This window comes from Macrobrachium rosenbergii, chromosome 39, assembly GCF_040412425.1.
Source record: "Macrobrachium rosenbergii isolate ZJJX-2024 chromosome 39, ASM4041242v1, whole genome shotgun sequence".
Taxonomy (NCBI): domain Eukaryota; kingdom Metazoa; phylum Arthropoda; class Malacostraca; order Decapoda; family Palaemonidae; genus Macrobrachium; species Macrobrachium rosenbergii.
Genome location: NC_089779.1, coordinates 6186389 through 6206170, shown reverse-complemented (window position 1 = coordinate 6206170; position 19782 = coordinate 6186389). Strand labels below are relative to the sequence as shown.

Sequence of the window (19782 nt, the reverse complement as noted above, 5' to 3'; positions counted from 1 at the left end):
AACGCAGTGTCTGAGTTGTGACTTGATTCTTAGTAGCTTAAATGTACTTCTCCAGTACATGGGTAACAATTTTTGGTGTCATACAGGGATCTGCTCTCCTCACTGTTCCATTTTTAACATTTCTGTTGTTATATTATAAGCAAAGAAGTGTTATAGCTGTGATTCAGAGCTAATAAACCAGGGGTCTCATACTTCCTCCATCAAAAAGGTGTAAATTGAACCCCATTAATAATTATAGTATCTAGCATCTTTTCCTGCCTTTTTAGAATGGGTTTTTTCTGCCTTCATTGAACTCGCAGACTCAGATCTTACTTTAGTTGTATGAAAGTTTTATGGTGGCCAAATAATGCATTATGACAGGAAACCAAGAATGTATTCCAAAGATGGACTTCCTTTTGGTGTTTGTTTCAGCAAGAAGATTCAGGAGGCTGTAGGGCTATGGTTAGTAAATATGGCTCAAACGTGGGTTAGTCTCATAGTGCTGTTTTTCACCGTCAGTTTTATTACAAAGACACATGAGAATTTTGCAAGGCTGTTCATGAATCTTGCTGTACATGATTTTTTAAACAAAGAAGTTGTTTTACTTTGTCCATGTTCAGAAAAGCCTCCTCCTACAGCTCAGACGACAGCTGACTTATCGCTTTCTCCTTTTTCTTTTTCTGAAGAGGTTGTTCCAGATCAAGACGCTCCTTCATCGGCGTACTCTGTCCTTGAGGTTTTTGCTAGCAACCTTCCCAACCTTCTTTTTGCCAGCTACTAGTTCTTTGAGGTTACCGAAATTGGTTCTCTCCTCTTCAGCGAAGAAGGCACTGAACGAAGTAGAAGGGTGGTTCTCTGAGAAGAGGGAGAGAGCAAGGTAAAGTGGTTTTTTTGTTTCCCGCTTTCCAAGTTGTCTAGGTCGAGTCACAGGTTTTATGCAGCTGGAGAAGCGCCTTCCCTGGGGGTCTCTTCCTCCTCTCAGAGAGACTTCTCCAGCCTTATCGAATCGGCTAGGAGATCAGCTTTCTCCTCAGCCAAAATTATGTTTTCAGCTTCAGAACTAGTGCACCGTCTCAAGAATATTTTTAAGGTTTTCGAAGTGATGAGCTTCCTAGACTGGGCGGTGGGCGCGCTAGCGTGCAAGATTAGAGACTGCTCCTTTTTACCGCAAGACACTTCTACAGACCTCTTAGGAGTACTTTCCTATATTGACAGGAGAGTTCGTGACAGTACACAGGAGTTAGCTGGTCTTTATGCTATGGGTGTACTTAAGAAAAGAGAGCTTTAGTGTTCTTTTACTTCAAAAGGCATCACTCCGTCTCAGAGATTGGCTCTCCTCTTCTCCCCCTTGGACAAGACGCATCTTTTTCCAGTCTGCGAGATGCCCCAAGGATTCTTCAGCACTTCCTCCCAGATCTTTGTCTCCACTGCAGCCTACTCCCTTTCAGAGCTCCCGTTCTAGAACATATACTAGAACAAGAGCATATACCCGTTTCCCACAGCATTCCATCAAGAAGTCTCCCTCCAAGTCTTCCACCAAGAAATGAAGATATAGTCCTCTGTACTCAGGTAGGAGCGCGGCTCCTCCACTTTTGGGAACGGTGGAAACAAAAGGGAGCGGAATCCTGGATAGTGTCTGTCCTGGAGGAGGGCTACACTATCCCCTTTTTGAACAAACCTCCTCTAGTCTGCAAGCCTGTCGAATTGACAGCTTACTCTCCAGGCTCAGAGAGATTTGCTGCTCTCTTGCTAGAGGTCGAGTCTCTTGTTTAGAAAGAGGCTATAGAGGTATTAGGGGACATTCATTCTCCGGGATTCTACAACCGTCTCTTTGTAGTACCCAAGCCATCAGGGAACTGGAGACCTATTTTGGACATAAGTGCACTAAATGTCTTTGTCAAAAAGACAACATTCATGATGGAAACAAACCAATCTGTCCTTGCATCCATTTACCAGGGAGAATGGATGGCGTCCATCGACATGCAGGATGTGAACTTTCATATTCCAGTGCATCCGACTTCGAGAAAGTACCTCAGGTTTGTGTTTCAGGGCAAGGTGTTCCAATTTCAGGCTCTGTGCTTCAGTCTCTCGACGGCTCCTCAAGTGTTTACCAGGGTATTGGCTCCCCTAGCAAAATGGCTTCATTTGATTGGGATAAAGATCTCTCTATACCTCGACGACTGGTTACTACGTTCCTGCTCGGAAGCTCAATGTACACAGGGGACATTTGCACAACTCTTCTCTTGGCCCAAGAATTGGGTCTCCTCATCAGTCTGGACAAGTCTCTCCTGACTCCTTCTCAGGAGATTCCTTATTTAGGAGTGATGATCAACTCTCAGGATTTTTGGGTTTTCCCAGTCCCAGAGAGAATAGACAAGTGTCTTCAGAGAGTGAAAGATTTTCTGGAACTAAACTCTTGCTCGACCAATCAATGGATGAGTCTTCTAGGTACCCTCTTGTCCATGGGACAATTCATCACTCTGGGAAAACTACACCTGAGACCTCTGCAATTCTTTCTCAGAGCCAGCTGGAACAGGAAAAAGTTCCTGGATTCGTTTGTGTTCCCGATAACGGTAGAAACCAAGAAGGATCTTCGTTGGTGGAGTTCCAGGAAGAGGCTATCAGAAGGGAAATCTCTTCTACCTCTGAACCCCAACCTAGAGTTCTTTTCAGATGCGTCGAAGCTAGGATGGGGAGTTCTTTTGGTGTTAAAAGAAGTGTCAGGTACCTGATCTCAAGAACAGCAAAACTGGCACATCAATGTAAAGGAGTTACAGGCGATATTTTGGGCCTACAGTGCTTCATTTCAGAAGTTTGTGGGAAGACAGTAGCAGTGCATTCGGACAGCATGACAGCACTGGTGTACATCAAGAAATGGTGGGGGGGGTGACTCACTCTTTCTCCCTGTACAGAGCAGCAACGGGTCTTCTTCTCTGGTTACGCCAGAACAACACACAAGTGACAACACGGTTTATCCAGGGGAGACTCAATGTTCTGGAGGACGAATTGAGCCGTCAAAAACAGATCCTTCCCACGGAATGGACATTAGACCCGTTGGTTTGTCCGGATCTGTGGAAGCTCTGGGGGAAACCCATGATAAATTTGTTTGCGTCCTCCAGGAATCGCCGACTACCTCTCTTCTACTCACCATTACCAGATCCCATAGCATGGGCGACCGATGCAATGTTGCAGGACTGGTCGGGCAAAGATCTGTATGCCTTTCCCCCATTCAGTTTAGTGAGACAAGTCATCAACAAATTCTGGTCTCATCAAAACCTGTCCAAGATTTTGATAGCCCTTTCTGGCCAGCAAAGGAGTGGTTCCTGGATCTGCTGGAACTTCTTGCAGACTTCCCGAGACTGCTGCCACAGAAGCAACAACTTCTCAGGCAACCTCACTCCCGACGGTTCCACCAAAACCTGTCTTCTCTGGCCCTAACAGGGTTCAAACTGTTAGGCGACTGCTCTGAAAGAAGGGCTTTTCAAGAGCGGGTGCAGACGCGATTGCGAAGTGCAGAAGACAGTCGTCAGATAATGTCTACTAGGCTAAGTGGTCCATCTTCAGGTCCTGGTGCAGACGAAATAATGTGTCCTCTTGTAATACCTCTGTAACAGAAATAGCAGACTTTCCTCTGTTCCTACGCTCCACTAAAGAACTTTCCACCTCTACCATTAAAGGCTACAAAGCAATGCTTAGCTCGGTTTTCCGCCATAAAGGGATGGAGTTATCGTCGAACCAGGATTTGTCCGACCTTATTAAGTCCTTTGATACTGCAAAGCTGAAGGAAAAACCTTTGCTGTCCTAGAATCTAGATGTGGTACTTAAGTGGCTGGCCAGTTCACGTTTTGAGCCCATGCAGTCTATCTCTTTAAGGGATCTTACCAGAAAAACTTTTTCTGGTTGCCTTGGCCTCTGCCAAAAGATCCAGCGAAATCCATGCTTTGGACAGAAATATTGGATTTTCTCAGGGGAATGCAGTTTGCTCCTTTTCCCTAGATTTTTCAGCCAAGAATGAATCGTCATCGAATCCATGGCCTCGTTCTTTTACGATCAAGAGCTTGTCCGAGATAGTAGACCCTTCTGAAGAAGAAAGAGCGCTCTGTCACAGAACGAAGACTATTCATGGTACATCAATGAACCTTTGGTGTTCTGTGAAATATCCCTCTCGACCTTTGTCTAAGAATGCCCTGGCATTCTTTCTCAGGAACTTGATTTCAGAAGCATATTCCGTGGTGAGTGAAGACTCTCTCTCCTCTTGCAAGGTAAAAGCCCATGAGATAAGAGCGGTCGCTACGTCTTTGGCGTTTAAGCTTAATTTATCCATCACGTCGATTGTGCAAGTTGGTGTTTGCATCTCATTACTTAAGGGATATTGAAACTACTTATGATCAGTGCAGTACCTTGGGTCCGCTTTACACGACTGGTGTGATGGGGCATCTTGTTTTTCTTTGTTAGCTCTTGGAAATTAGTCCAAAGCACCCACTGTAGTAGTAGTAGTAGTAGGCCCTCAAGGCTTTACCGCCTCGCCTCTACTGGATAAAATGAGTGCCAACCAGAGGCAGTATCTACCTGTAGCAGCTCTCTTATCAGGTAAGGTTCAACAACATTGAATCAATGTTAGCAAATTTCTGTTCTCAAACTCACTACTATTAATAATGTTTTGGGGTGGTTATGTTCAACCTTCCCACCTCCATTCAGTGTGGGAATCAGCTATGTAATTAGTGGGTAAGTTACTTATATAAATATAAAAATGACATTTTTTTTAATAAAATAAAGTTTTATATATACTTACCCAGTAATTACATGGTCAGAGCCTGCCCACCACCCCTCACTTGGACATAAGGGCATAAACAAATTGAAGCTCTTTGCTATGTTGTACCTCTTCTTCCACCCGAAAGTGGGCGGGGCATGTCGCCATAACCAAAACAAACTAGCGTGACCCGCAATTTCAACATTTTAAGCTGCCAGTTAGTTAGTTAGTTATAAATGATTTGTTTAACCAGACCTCTGAACTCTTTTAGGGTTCTTCTCGGGCTGGGACTCTGCCAGTTAAAAGAAACTAATAGCTATGTAATTACTGGGTAACTATATATAAAACTTTATTTTATTATAAAAATATAATTTTTGTAAGACAAACATACATTACTTGTCAATAATGTTAGCATTGCAGCATTAAGGAGTCCATTGTGTCTTGCAGTTAGTATGAAAAATCAGAATCCTTTAATTTATCAGTAGAAGTTTAGGTGTAAAAGTTTTGTCTGTTACAGTGTTCATTTTTATTTACAGGATCTGTGGCCTGTAGATCATGCTGTTGGCTTTGACAGTGGAGCTGCCCTTGCCGATACTTACGCTACTGCTCTCATTGGCCTCAACCGACGTGCAGGGATAAATGAGAATAGCATTGTTCTTGTAACAGCAGCTGCTGGAGGCCTGGGTTTGGCTGCTGTAGACTTGGCTGTCAGTGTGTATAAGGCTAAGGTACTTTTTTGAAGTGTAATTTTCATGTGGTTTTACAGTATAAAGAACCTGTCAGTAATAAGGAATAGTAAGTGTAGGATTTTTCCTGATTAAAATGTAGGAAAACACCAACATTGAATAATAATAAAAGGTTGAAAGACATTCATATTCTAATTGATAACAGAAGAAAAAGACCCGTGCAGTGAAAGATCTGTTTGTTCCAACAAGAATATGAACCTATGGTTTCGTAAATGAAGTACTCGGTGCAAGACACCCTGCATCTGTCACAGACTTAACTAGAAAACAAAAGCCTGTCGGGTAGGCCTATGAGTCACTTGTGACTTGAGCTGGGTTAGATCTCCCATTTTATGCTTAGCTAACAGTCCGTCACTGCAATTGTCTCCCGTTACCTGAGACTTGTTTTTGTGCATGTCACATGTTTTGCCTTTATTTCTTTCATGCTGGAGGGACATTGCCCTCCCAGTGCTTTGTCCTTCTCCCACTAACTCAGTATGTTATCCCTGTGTGCAGTATGTATTTTTTTTTTTGTGCAAAGGGAGGCATATCAGTGTTTTTTCTTTGTGCATCTCAGCTAAGTGAGCAACCTCCTTTGTGTGACCTAGCACACGCAGTGGCATCCATGTATGTGTGTCGCGGCTCCCTTCTGTGTGTGTTTTATGGCTACTGTGGAGGATAAGAAACCCAGTTTCCATCATTTTATGGGCAAGGGCAAGCCCTGTAGAAAATTTATGTCTCCGATTGCAGTAGACCACATTCTGAGTGTGTTTGTGTCGGGGACAAGAGGGTACAATTGAGGCCATGCGTGATGAATGTGTGGGGGTAGCATTCACCCCATTGGTCTCTCTACAAGAAGAGATGCTGTAAGAAGGGCAGTTTGTATAGGGAACATACTCTTAGCCCTTCACCTTGCCCTCCAGTGTTCCTGCTTTTGCCAGGGCCACATTCTTCAGCGACACCTCCAGCAAGATAATGGACCCCTCCGTCAACAACAGCATCAGTGGGAGGCCCCAGAGTTGAAGATATCCTGAAGGTGGTCATGGATTTCTTGCTCAGGGGTGACCAACCTCTCCAGCAGACAACAGTAGGTGACCCTCAGGGGCCCCCCATTATCGTCTTCCACCATTTGGAGTTCAAGGATGACAAAGGATACTCTCAGTCGACCTGGCCACCATCTTTTTCCTGAAAATCAGACTAGAATGAGAAGGAAGCATTCAAGAAGAGGTCAAGGGCAGTGTCAGCAGGACCTTCTTCCCCTTCAGTGAAGTGCCAGAGGTTGGAGAGGTTGCAGTTTCTGAGGGATCTTACTTGGCCTCCAAGCAAGAAGAGAAAGCTTCATGATCCCTCTCAGACCAGCACTCCGGAGCAGTGCCAATTCCCGAATGCCTGAATCCAGCGAGCTCCTGGCGCCAGCTTCCTAGCACCCAGCACCAATTCCCAAATACCTGGCGCCTTTTCCCAAGTACTCAGCATTATCTATTTACAGTAGTTCTCGGCTCCCGCCGCTGAACACGTAGTGCCCACTCACGGACAATTTTTCTGTTTCTTTCTGAGTGCCCAGCGCCAGCCTTCTAGTGTCCGGCGCCAGTTCCGGTTTGCCCGACACCAATTCCTGAACACCCAACACCAGTTCCCGAGCTCTCGTTCCTATCTCTTTAGTACTTGGCTCCTGCCTTTTCTAAGAACGTACTGTCATATTTTCTTGAGCGCCAGTTCCCGATCGAATGCCTGGCTCTGGTTTTCAAGTGGCTGGCGCCAGTCCCTGATTGCCCGGCGCCAACTCATAAGTATCAGACTCCCACGTCTGAGCGCCGTTCAGCCTGCCTCATAAGCGTTTTGTCTCTCTTCAGTCTGTTCTACCTTCGCCTATAGTTCAAGACGAGCCGAAGTTGACCCCTTTTAAGCGATAGTTAGTGTCTTGGAGTCCTGTCCTTTGCAGACAAGGACATTTGTGGTCCGAGATTATGAGCTTGTTGAAGAAAGCTCCCTCCTCTGGCCCTTTCTTCATCCTCCAAGAAGTCTCTCAAGGTGATGGGAGTTTGGTTTTCGGCGTAAAGGGAGCAAGACAAGTGTTTTTTGACTTTCCTCCCTTTGATGCTTTGACAGAACTAGACCTCCTTGTCGAAGATCTTGTCAAGGGTTTTTGAAGTTCTTAGCTTTCTTGACTGACAACAGGAGCACTGGCTAAGAAGATAGAGGACTTCCAGGTTTTATCGAGATACATCGCCTCGGATTGTCTCTTGAGTACTGTCCTGTGCAGACAAGGACAATTGAGATGACCTTTAGAGATTTCTGCTCTTTACTTTTGAAATCTCAAGAAGAGAGAGCTCTGATGCTCCTTTACTGCTGAGGGAGTCACACAGTTGCAAATCAGCCTTGATATTTTTGCCTCCAGATCTAGATCACTTCCTCCTTCAGGACACAGTTTTGAGAATTATGTCTGACCTGCAGAAGAACTTGTCACAGTCTGGTTTTTGACAAGGCCACTGTTATGTCTGTGCCCAGGCTTTTGTGGCTTTTTTTGGACTTTTTCAAGCTTGTTCTAAGCTTACCAGATATTAGTTTCTGCCACATACAGTTCCCCATATGTCTTCGGTCTGTATGAGGTGTCGTCGAGTCCACGCTAGGCATTATCTAGTCCACATAAGAAGTCGAGTCCGCACAGATGTCCACGTGTCTGCACGGCTGTCAAAGAGTCCACAGGGTTGGCAGCTAATCCACACGGTTGTCTGCGAGTCTGCAGGATGATCTGCAAGTTCGCTCGGTTGTCAGCGAGTCTGCATGGCCCGCAGCCCCACTTTTCTCTTTGAACAGAAGTGAAGTTCAAGATGGAGATGAACCAGATAGTCCTGTCATCCATTCTCCAGGGCGATTGGATGGAAACCTTGGATATGCAGGAAGCATACTTCCATGTCCCCATCCAGACTTCAGAGAGAATCTCAGGTCCATCTTCCAGGACAGGGTCTTCCAGTTCGGGGATCTCTGCTTCGGCCTTTCTATGGCACTTCAGGTCTTCGCTTGTGTCTTCGCTCCTCTTGCATTTGACTTTATTTTTGTGGGCATAAACATCAATCTCTACCTGGACAACTGACTTCTTCAATTCCCTTCAAAGGAAAAGTGCTCAGAGGTTTTGAACACAAGACCAACTGGGACAGGGAAACAGCCAGACACATTTGTTTTTCCCATAACCCCAGATTAAAGTTGGACCTGCAGTGGTGGCTGTCCAATGATAGACTTTTGGAAGGGAAGCCCCTTCATCCTCTGAGCCCAGACCTAGACTTCTACTCAATGCCTCGGATCTAGGTTGGGGAGCCTGCTTGGGGAACCAGGAAGTTTCCAGGACATGGTCCCGGAAGAACAGAACTTTCACATCTGTGTCAGAGCTGAAAGCGATTCACTTAGGGCCTCAGTGCTTCTCAATCCTAGTTCACAACTAGACCATGGTATTCCATTTAGACAAGACCACAGCCCTAACGTATATACATAAGCAAGGAGGTTCTCACTCATTTTCTCTCCACCAGAGAGCAAGAGAACTTTTACTGTGAGCAGATCAAAATCGAGTTTTATTGTCAGTTTATTCAAGGCAGCTAAAAGTTCTGGCGAATGAACTGAGAGCAGCTTCTTCCCACCGGGTGAACCTTAGATCCCCTGGTCTGTTGAGGTCTGTGGAATCTATGGGGCAGACTGACTTTGGACCAGTTTGCCTCTGCAAGGAACCCTACCTCCCTCTCATTTGTTCTCCAGCCCCAGACCCTCAACATGGTCAGGGAAATGCTAACAAGTTTCAAGCTCATTGTAATGTTACGATGACCCTCATAGCCCTGTTCTGACCCATGTTAGAATGGTTCCCAAACCTGCTACGGTTGTTGGTGGACTCTCCAAGCTCCTTACCTGTGTCTACTCAGACATCCTCACTTCAAGAGATACCACCAAGGGTGGTCCACTCTTGCCCGCCGGAAGCTTGTCAGAATGAAAATGGTTTTCAAGACGTGCTGCAGAGGCTATTGCAAGATGCAGACATCAGTCTTCTAGCTCCATCTACCAGATTAAATCTTAAAGACCTCATCAGGTCCTTTGACACATCCAAGCAAGGAAAGAAGATCCGGTCTCCTGGAACCTAGGCATAGTGTTGAAGTGACAGGTCCCTCTTTTGTACCCCTACATTCCTCTTCTCAAAAAAAAACCTTATCCGGCAGGCTCTCTTCCTGGTAACCTTGGCTTCTGCTAAAACATATTAGTGAGATCCAAGCCGTCGATTAAGAGCAGGTTTTTCACAAGGAGACACACTTTGCTTGTTTACCCTCGGATTTTTAGCCAAGAACGAGGACCTATCCAAGTCCTGGATCCGTTCTTTCTCCCTTAAGAACTTAACGGACATCCTTAGCTCTGAGAAAGAAGAGAGAGCTCTCTATCCAGTTAGAGCTTTCAGGTATTACCTGAGCAGGACCTGAAGATCAGAGGGCCATTCATAGCCTCTGGTGTTCTGGCAAGAACCCGTCCTGCACTCCGACTAAGAACACATTGTCCTTCATCCTAAATGGACTTAATTACTGAGATGCACTCTCAGATTCAGGAGAACATTTTGCCTGGTTTTTAAGTGATGTCAGAGCAGCCTCTCCTCATTAGCTTTCAGGCACAATATGTCCCTTACGTCCATTCTACAATCGACTTACTGGAAGTGTAATCGATCTTTGCATCTCACTATTTAAATGAAAATTGAAAGTGTTTGAAATTTGCAGTACCTTTGGGCCATTATTAGTGACTGGTGTGGGAGGAAGCATAGGAATTTCTCCTACTATCTCTTCACCTTGTAGTAAGGTGTCGAGTTTTGGAGAGCCGGGGGCGTACAGTGTACCTGGAGCACCCACCACTCTTAGTGGATGGGTTGTGGTTTTTGTTTCAATGTAGGTGACAGCAAGGGCACTTGTTTATGCTTTGCTAGCCATCAGTCATATTCTTCCCGCAAAGCTCCCGCTTAAGTAGAGGCGCCCCATGGCTTTACCGCCACAACACTACAGGTTAAGATGAGCACCAACCAGAGGCAGTATTCTCCTGCAGTAGCTCTCTTACCAGATAAAGAAACAATAAGCGTTGTGTTCAGTGCTAGCAACTTTTCTATTTAAAAGTCATTACCATTCAGCTATGTAATTACTTGGTAAGTTACTTATATGAAAATGTTATTTTCATGATAAAATTAAGTTTCATATATACTTATCAAGTAATTACAGAATCAGGGCCTGCCCTCCTCCCCTCTGATGGACATAAGGGCACAAAAAGAATGAGGTTGTCTGCTAAGTCGGTCCTAGTATTCCCATTAGTGGGTGGGGCTGGTCACCTACACTAAACAATCGAAGCACTACCACGATCTTTTTCATTTAAGCTGCCGCGCAAGTGAAAATATTAGCTATGTAATTGCTTGGTAAGTATATATGAAACTAATTTAATCATGAAAGTAACATTTTACTAAAAAAGATAGGTTTGCTAATGATCTAGTTTGTAGAAAATATATTAAAGAATTTAAAAATAAGAAATATAATACAGGTGATGTTCCTTTGGCCATATCTGATGCTGCAGTTGCTTCTACTTCCCCTATTCAGGTAACATGGTTACTTCCAGTAAGCCATGCTGCAAGCACTCATTCTGTTGTTGATCATCTTCAGAAAGACCAAATTTATTGTTTATCTGAGACCTCACATATTCTTGTGAACATCCCAAAGAAGACTGGTGACCCCCTGCAAGTGTGGAAGGAAGACGATGGGCAAACACTGAAAACAACAATACATTTTGACAGCATTCTGTTTGTGATTATGGGCATTATAGGGAAAGGGTTATCAGTCTGTCCATTACTTTAGGCACCAGTCTTACAGATGAGCAGAGATAGCACACTCATGATCATGGGAATTGTCGTTGCAATGCTGCAACAACATTCCCTAATTAGGAATCACCTATTTCTTCATTGAAATAGAACTGAGGTTGATATACAATTTGTCAGAGATCCTTGTTATACAGAAGGTTCCCTTTCTATGGAGATAAATTGAGAAGGACATTTTCCCACTTAGCTGATCCAACATAAATTGACTAACCTTTACTAATAAGGCAGTGGTGTAACACCTCAAAGAAATTGTTAGTATGTGTGAAACATAACCATTGTATAAGAATTTTTCTTGTAACATAACCATTGTATAAGAATTTTTCTTGTTGATAATAAATTTATCATTACATGGAGTGCTTTTCAGGACCACAAAAATATTGAAAACCATTAATTTCTTCATATGACTGTTTGTTAAAAATGAAAAGCTAGATAAAAGATGTTTTACAATATTTAAAAAGCATGGTAGTTTTAACCTTTTTAAGAATTTTTTGGATGCTGTGCTTTCATATTTTTCATGGAAAACAACAGTGTAAAAAGTATAATTTGGTATAAATATATAAGATAAAACCTACATGAATAATTGTAGAATTTTTCACATTTTAATGCATGCCCTGTTGCCGCATAAATCTAGAACCATTGGTTAAAATGATCTCAATATCTATGCAACCCAACATTTTGTGACATAATATTTACCATTAATTTTCACAGTAACAGATATAAGATTCTTATTATATTATGTAAATCTGCTGAAGTGAACTAATGAGATGAATTGTCATTTTTAGGTAATTGGTGTATGTGGTACAGAAGACAAGGCTGATTTGGTGAGGAAAAAGGGAGCTTGGGCAGCCCTTAAATATAACAAGAAGCACATTAATGCTAAGGTTAGTCTTCTGCAGATATTAACCTTATAAATTTTCCCAGACCAATGAGTTCATATACTTTTTGTTCTTTTTGTCCCTCGGTTTGTCTGTCCTGTAGGATTACTGAAAAGGTAAGGAATGCATTGAAAACATAGAGAGTTTTACTTATTAAATAGCAACTGTATTCTAAAAAGTAATTAGATGTTCATGAGCTCCTTAGGTATATCATATCAGGATCCAGCTTTTTTCATTTCTGTTTATTGTTTTTGTCACAGATGTGGGAGAAGGCAAAAAGATTGGAAATGATTTTACTGACTATATGCATATAACTTTCATACTATGAGAGTGGTACTTTTGTATTAGGATCATATTTTTGATATTACAGTTTGTTTCATCCCTATTTTGTCTAAGTCAGCTTAGTTGTCATGTTTAGCACTCTTCATCCTTCAAACTAAGATTTTGTGTTCCAACTTCTGCTTTCCTAAATTAGCGTAGGTAGGAGTAATAATCTGACTTAACTATTGTGATTTGATTTTAAACATTGGTCTTAATACTTTTGCTTATTTATAAAATATAGTTTGTTTTATTTATTAGTAATTTAAAGCCTTTTTCATTAGTTTTTCTGTGCTATTCTTCTTTCAGTGCTTGATGCTTGTTTCTTGGTTGACACATGCTTGTGTGATTATAATTTTTATCATAGTTTTATTGAGTGTTTATGGAAAACCTTCAACTGAGGATTAAGGAATTTCTCATGCTGATTCCTGAAGTCTTTTATGAAGGTTATTGTAGTTACTTGCAAGAGGACTGCCTTTCACTTTGTTTATGCACCCCTGGATGACGACAGCCAGCAGAGCTCTCTCCTCTCTGTCAGCACCCATGGAAATATTGAATCTTTGTATGACAGAGCTTTATGTCACATACTTGTTGCCATGCCATGAGAATATGGAATTTTTCTCAGGTGCCATGCAAAAAGGTGAAGGAGTCTCACCTGTCTTGCAGTTTTTGGGATAGCCTGGAGCACTTATCCCCCAATCCTTATCCTGACATTCGCCATCACAAGTGACCAGTAGCACCAGTTAATGCAGCAGTGTCAGAGTACTTGTCTCCTGAACCTTCTCCCAGTGTTTCTAGATGCAAGTGTCTAGTTTCGCCAGTTGGCACAGCAGAGCATTTTTCTCCTGCTACTTCTCCCAATGCTTCAAGGCACAAGCGCCCATTGGCACCAATTAGCGCAGCAGCTCCTGAGTGCCAGTCGGCTTCCAAGCTTCCAGTAACTCCTGAGCGCCCATTAGCGCCCGAGCTTCCTTTAGTGCCCGAGCTTTCCTTGGCGCCTGAGTGTTCTTTGGCACCAAAGCGGTCGGTGGCTGTCAAGCACTCGGTGTCTCTTGAGCTACCAGTGACTGCCGAGCAGCCACAAGCTTCCAAGTGCCTATTAGCGCCCACTCGCTTGGAGAATCTTTACTGTGTAGTGTTGTCCGATTATCCTGACTCTTCTTCTAAGCTCCCAGCACCAGACCATACAGTAACAGCACTCCCTCTTCTGCAGCAAGCTTCGACGTCGTCGTGTTTGGATCCGTCTCTTGCTCCTGTTCAGCAGCATCTAGATGACATTTTAGGATTTTTAAAGAAACCTTCCTCATCTGTGAGGAATATCCAGATACAGTAATAGGAGTTGGGGGGGGGATTAGGTCCTGGGCTCATTCTTTATTATATGCTCCATTTTTGACAGACTGAATTGCTGGTTCTCTTTCATTCTAATCTAAATATATGGTATCCATTTTTCACATGGACATTCTTAGTCCTCACATGACCAGGAATTTGCCTTGGTTTTTTTGTAACGATGTGAAAGACATTTTTGCAAAGATAGTAGAGTTGAAGTAGCCAACACTCATCTGCCCCACCTCCTAAAGGGGTGTTCTGGTGATTAATATGAGAGGAGAATATGTTTGCTAAATGCAGTGCATTAGTTTTGATGACATCTCTGAAGGAAGAACCATTTTGTAGCAGTGCAAGTAATCATGCTAATTTTATTGGTCTGCTCTGTTGAGTTGCAGGTGATCAGGTGATTATCTTCAAGAGTGGAGTTTCATGCTGCAAGCACAGTGCAAACACTCAGCTAACTGAGAGGTCATGTCAAGCGTGATACCTTTCATTAACTTCACTTGAAAGGGGCATGGGAACTAAGTAGTTGCCAGAAATGAAGACGTCTGTCACTGACATACCCAGTAGTTGGAGAAGTACCTAAAAGCACTGATAAGATATGAGTGTCTGTCAAAACTTGGAAAGATAAGATGAAGATGTTAGAGTTATCAGAATTTTTCAACATACCACTGGCCTGTCTTGACATTGAGAGATTAACAAGACAAAGGCTTGGAAATGAATCAACAGCATGTCAAACTACAGTATATTGTTCATCTGATGAGATGTCAGATGTTTAAAAGCAATGATTGTCATATACAGTATGCTGTAGGTACAAACCTGCTACAGTACTTGGACACAGTGTATCCTGTTATCCTCTGCAATTGGTCCACATCATTTGGTCAACAAAATAAAGAAGTTAGAGCAATGGCAGGGGTCTCTGTATTAGAGGATATCTCACCTAAAGTGAACTTCATATGTGTCTTTTATAAACTTTATTATAAACTTTTTTGCCCAGTAGTGGTGCCACTAAAGTACTGAATATTTGTTAAGGAACCTTTGTTTTTTTTTTCATGATAATGATTACTATAACTGTAGCTATTTCCTCAAAATTTCAGGTTAGAGAAGTTACCAGTGGCAAAGGTGTGGACATAATATTTGATGCTGTTGGAGGTGATGTCTTCAGTGCATGTCTTGAGAGGTAAGTAGTTAATTCTGTACACCAGTTTTATGTTAAAACAATTTGCATGATAACTTCATATTAACTCAGTTTTCTTACTTGGGAATATTGTCTTTTCAAAACAAGAAGTTGATTTGTTGAGTATTTTTTCTTTTATAAATAAAACACCAGTTAGGTCTGTAGCACATTGCCTAAAGCCAGGTATTTTCTACTTACTCGGAATGTAGCACAGATGCTATACACTTCAAAATCAGGAGAGTTGCACACTCATTCTAGGAGAACAGTCTCCTAGCCAAATTTCCCAAAATCAAGGAAAGCAGCCATTCAGTTATCGATTAGTTTTATACGCAATACTGCTTGTTTGCCCTTAAATCTTACTATTCAGCTAACTGGTTACAAAGAAGGTACTTACACATGCATTGTACAAGAAGATTTTAATGAGATATTTATTACATTATTTAATGTGCTTTGTTTGTTTTTTAAGAACTTAGTATGTACTGCACACTACTTATTAAAGGCAATTTTGAAAGAGGGAGAGAGACCCCAACAAATGCAAAGTACAGTACCATTACTACAAGATTAGCAGACAGATGCACTTGTCACAAATTTTGCTAAAATCTATAAGGCAGTCCCCGGGTTATGTCAGGAGTTCTGTTCCTATGCCACAACGTAAGCCGAAAACGGCATAACCCGAGACATAGTCGAAAATCGTAAGAAAACCTTACTTTTAATCCTTTGGGTGTCTTGAAAATGATGCAATCTGCATTTTGATTGAGCTTTTCATCAAAAAACTTCCAAATTTTGACCATTCTGCCATTTTGGAGCCATATTAAGTTCCAGTCTTCCGTCGGACCTGTGACATAAACCTGGAACACGTGCTGTAACCCAGGAAATAATTATTGATGGATATAGTATTTGAGGAGCAACATAACCTCGGAATAATGTAAGCTGTTTTTAACATCATATTATTCAGAAACACACACACACACACACATGAAGTACACAGATTCCAATGAATGATTATTGAATTTTTACTTTTGTTTCTTTCTTTCTTATCGTACATTGTAGCATGTAAGTTGAGCTTTAAGGATCAGATTTTTATTGCCAAAATTAGGGGGTCGACTTATACTGCAGGTATAAAATATCAGCCTTTAAATATAGTTGTGCCAGTAATATCAGGATACCTGAAACTGTTACTGAGACTTAAAAACATTATATATCTTTCAGTGTTAACCATGATTTCCAACAAACATACATTATTGGGCCACTTACATGTAATACATATCAAAAAATGTAATTACAATTTATTAATAAACTGTAAAGTCTATTATTGTTGTGTAAACAAATTATTTACACATTGAACAGCTGTTCGGATAGACTGGAATAAGTGATGAATTACAGTTAACATGAACAAATACCATATTTTCTAACTAACTTCCAATTTATTTATTACTTGTACAGTACTCTAAATACATATTAAGGACAAATATAAAACAAAAAATATTTCAAACTGAATAAGTATGGTGCTTGATCAAGTATTGTACAAAAGTTTAAAAGTAAAGAAAAAGAAATATTAATGCCAGTGTAAACCATTTAAAATCCGTCTTGTGCATTATCAGACAAATACAGAATCACTGGTGGCATTGGCTTTGTCATTGAAACTAGAATAATATTATACTTCATCCTTTGAGCTGGGGGCACCATAAGGGTGATATTCAGTGTAGTTTTTTATATGATAATTCTTGAAATGCTTTACATTGTTCAGGAGACTTCTGTCAAGATCGGAGAGTGAGTAGGTATTGAATGCTGAATGTTTGTGATTCCTGGAAAATACCATAATTTACAAGCAGCAATTACCGTAGTTAAGAGGGTCAATTTATGTACCAGGTATAGCTGTATAACAACCACATCAGGTGAAACAATTGAAGTTGACTTATACGACAGGTCGACTTGTATGACATATATGGTAGGTACTGTAGACCAATTTGTGAGGCTGACTAACCAGGATATCTGCATAACCATATATGTGATGGGGAAATGTCTTGGCAGCATGCACACTTACACTATTGTACTTTTACATACAGTATTGCAGTATATTTCAGTAAAATATCTGTTAAACATTTAATGCAGTTTTATGGATGTACGGTATTGTACTGTCATATTTTTAGTACAGTGCTGGTGCAGTGAAGTGCAGTAGGGTTATATTTGCTGGTGTGTATTGCAGTTGTTCAATATATTTCCAGTGTCATGCAAAATCTAACATTTGGACATTGCGTTGGTGGAAATGTTTGATAAGCGATGAATTCTGATAAAGTGGAATCCAATTAGCTGAGGTGCCACAGAATACTGTACTCCCCTATACAACCTAAGTTAAACTACCTGGTGGTCTCACTATATATTTGCAGATGCATTTTATGTAAATTGGGTGGTGTTAATGTTCAGAGAAATGTTAACATATGACAGTAACTATGGATATGAAATTTATATTAGAAAAAATTTAGATATGAGAAAAATGTAGATATGAGAAATTGCAGTATGTACTGTACATGTAATTTTAATTAATAAGTTTTAAATAGTGAGCTATATAATAACAAATACAATATTAGACATTGTTGTAGGTGGAAGACATGAATTCTTGGGTGTTTTGGAACGCCTTTGCATTGTACCTGCAAGATGGAGAGTCAGACTAAAATATTGGGGTAAATAGGGGAACTTCTTAAAACTAGGATGTGTTAGAATCATTAGTGAATAATCCTAAGTCTGAAAGCTTATGAAAAATGCATTCAGTAGAGATAGTACTATTGTAGCCATATTGAATTTGTGCTAGACATAATTTCAGTGTTAAAATGTGTTAAAGGGGTGTTTAGCACTACTGACAGGTCTTAAGATATGATTCAAGACAACTTAGACAAGAAAACTATTCAGCATCGATGAAATGGTATATGCAATATTTCCCTGACAGTCATTTAGTATTCTGGGGAGAATTGCTTCCTTACCTTCAGGATTACTAAGGATATGGTAGTGGTAGTAATGTATGGTGAGAAATTAACACGAGTTTTGTGTAATACGTAAGACTTTCAAAAACATTATACAAATCTTTCATCGCTTATCATACTTCTTTAAACTCTTGGATTTTTGTTGTAGAAAAGATTATTTTAGATATGATACTAAATGTTAAAAGGCACTAGTCTAGTATTACAAGAAGAGGTTTAAGAATGCAGCTTCCTCTATAATAAACATTTATTACTTCTTGTAACAGATGTTAAAATATGTGTTGTGGTCTTTTCTTTGTCAGAGCAGTTGATGTTTATAAATGTTGTTTATGCTTGAATGTATTCATGAAACATCAAAATAATTCTATGTATGTAGATTTTCTCAGTTCAAAATAAGGACTAATTACATTTTTGTAATTTCTGGGTTCAGTTTTTCTGACAGATTAAAGACTGTCAGTTGAAGGCACAACACATGTAGATTAGTTAACTTTTGTAAGCTTACTTCTTACATTTGAGCTAATTGACAGGTGATAAATGCAGTTGCATTGTGATTTGCTCTTGCGCACCAATATTATTAAATTATAGTCTTAATAAATGTGGAACACTGTCCTTGGGTTAAAAGATTTCATATACAGTACCATGTGAGAGTCATGTGGTATGTGATAAATATTTTCAAGAAACTCTTTTAAAGTATACAAAAGGAAAATTATATTCCTGTATTATTTTCAATACATGCATATTCCATTTAAATACCTATATAATTAGGTTTATTACAAGGTTTTTTTGTTATTCACATGAAGACTTGTTTAGGTTTCATAAGTTTTAATGCTGCATTAACTCATTATTTTACTTTAATTATTTTTAATTATTTTCACACCTTTCAGTGTTGCCCACGAAGGCAGTGTCATAGTAGCAGGTTTTGCTAGTCGTGTTATTCCACACATCGAGACAAGTCAGTTGCTGCCCAAGTCTGTTTCCTTAATAGGATTGTCATTAACCCACTACAGAGATGCTGACAACAGTGTTTACAGGTTGGTAATATGATTCCAGTGGTGAATGTCCTTGATACAAATCAGCTAACAGGTTCTTACTACCAGTGGGTGTGACCACCTATATTGTGACTTGTGCAGCATGTTGTATTCACTGCCGTAATGTATTATCATGAGATTTTCCATTTATGGGGTTAGATGTGAACTGAGTTTGAACTTTTCTCTCCTGTGGACTTTCATCATGAGTTTCCATGTGGTCTTACTCTTCATTTATGCACTTATTCTTGGCTGTGGAGCTTTCATAAAAGTCTTTGTGCTGCTACTTGTATAAATAATGGATATCTAAGTCTTTTTTCCAGCCAATGAACACCACATCTCTTTGTAACCACCTCACTTGCAATATAACTTCCCTTTGCAAATTAGCTTGAATATCAGCACTCTGTAGTTATGACTTTTCATCATCTCTTTCTGTCAGTTCCCATATCAGCTGTGTGGAGTAGTATAGACCTTATGCACACAGCATAAATTTTTGCTTTTTTACCAGTGAGATAAGTATTTACAGTAGTCCAAGCAGTCTCTGTCCAGGCTGCTGCTGCTTTTTTACTGCACTGTCAGTACTTGCTAAACAGTCTAGTGTGTCCCAGAGGTAACAGAAATGTTCCACTTCTTTGAAGACCAGCACAGCTTGGTACTCTGCCCCTCATGTCTTCTGATTTGCTTTTGTTTTACATTTCAGGCATTGACAAGCTCTTACTCTATATATATTTTACAATCCTGAGCATCTTTTGTGACACCA

At 40.7% G+C, this 19782-nt stretch overlaps 1 protein-coding gene across 2 annotated transcripts in view; it reads left to right on the top strand.

Annotated features, from left to right (window-relative positions):
* The window catches only part of LOC136825676 (quinone oxidoreductase-like protein 2 homolog), a 30857-nt gene that overhangs the window by 8343 nt on the left and 2732 nt on the right, over nucleotides 1–19782 (top strand). For both annotated transcript variants that reach the window (XM_067082377.1, XM_067082378.1), the window contains exons 5-8: nucleotides 5266–5457; nucleotides 12109–12207; nucleotides 14943–15025; nucleotides 18882–19028. In XM_067082377.1, coding sequence (XP_066938478.1) covers nucleotides 5266–5457; nucleotides 12109–12207; nucleotides 14943–15025; nucleotides 18882–19028 — 521 coding nt within the window. The remainder of the gene's footprint in view (nucleotides 1–5265; nucleotides 5458–12108; nucleotides 12208–14942; nucleotides 15026–18881; nucleotides 19029–19782) is intronic.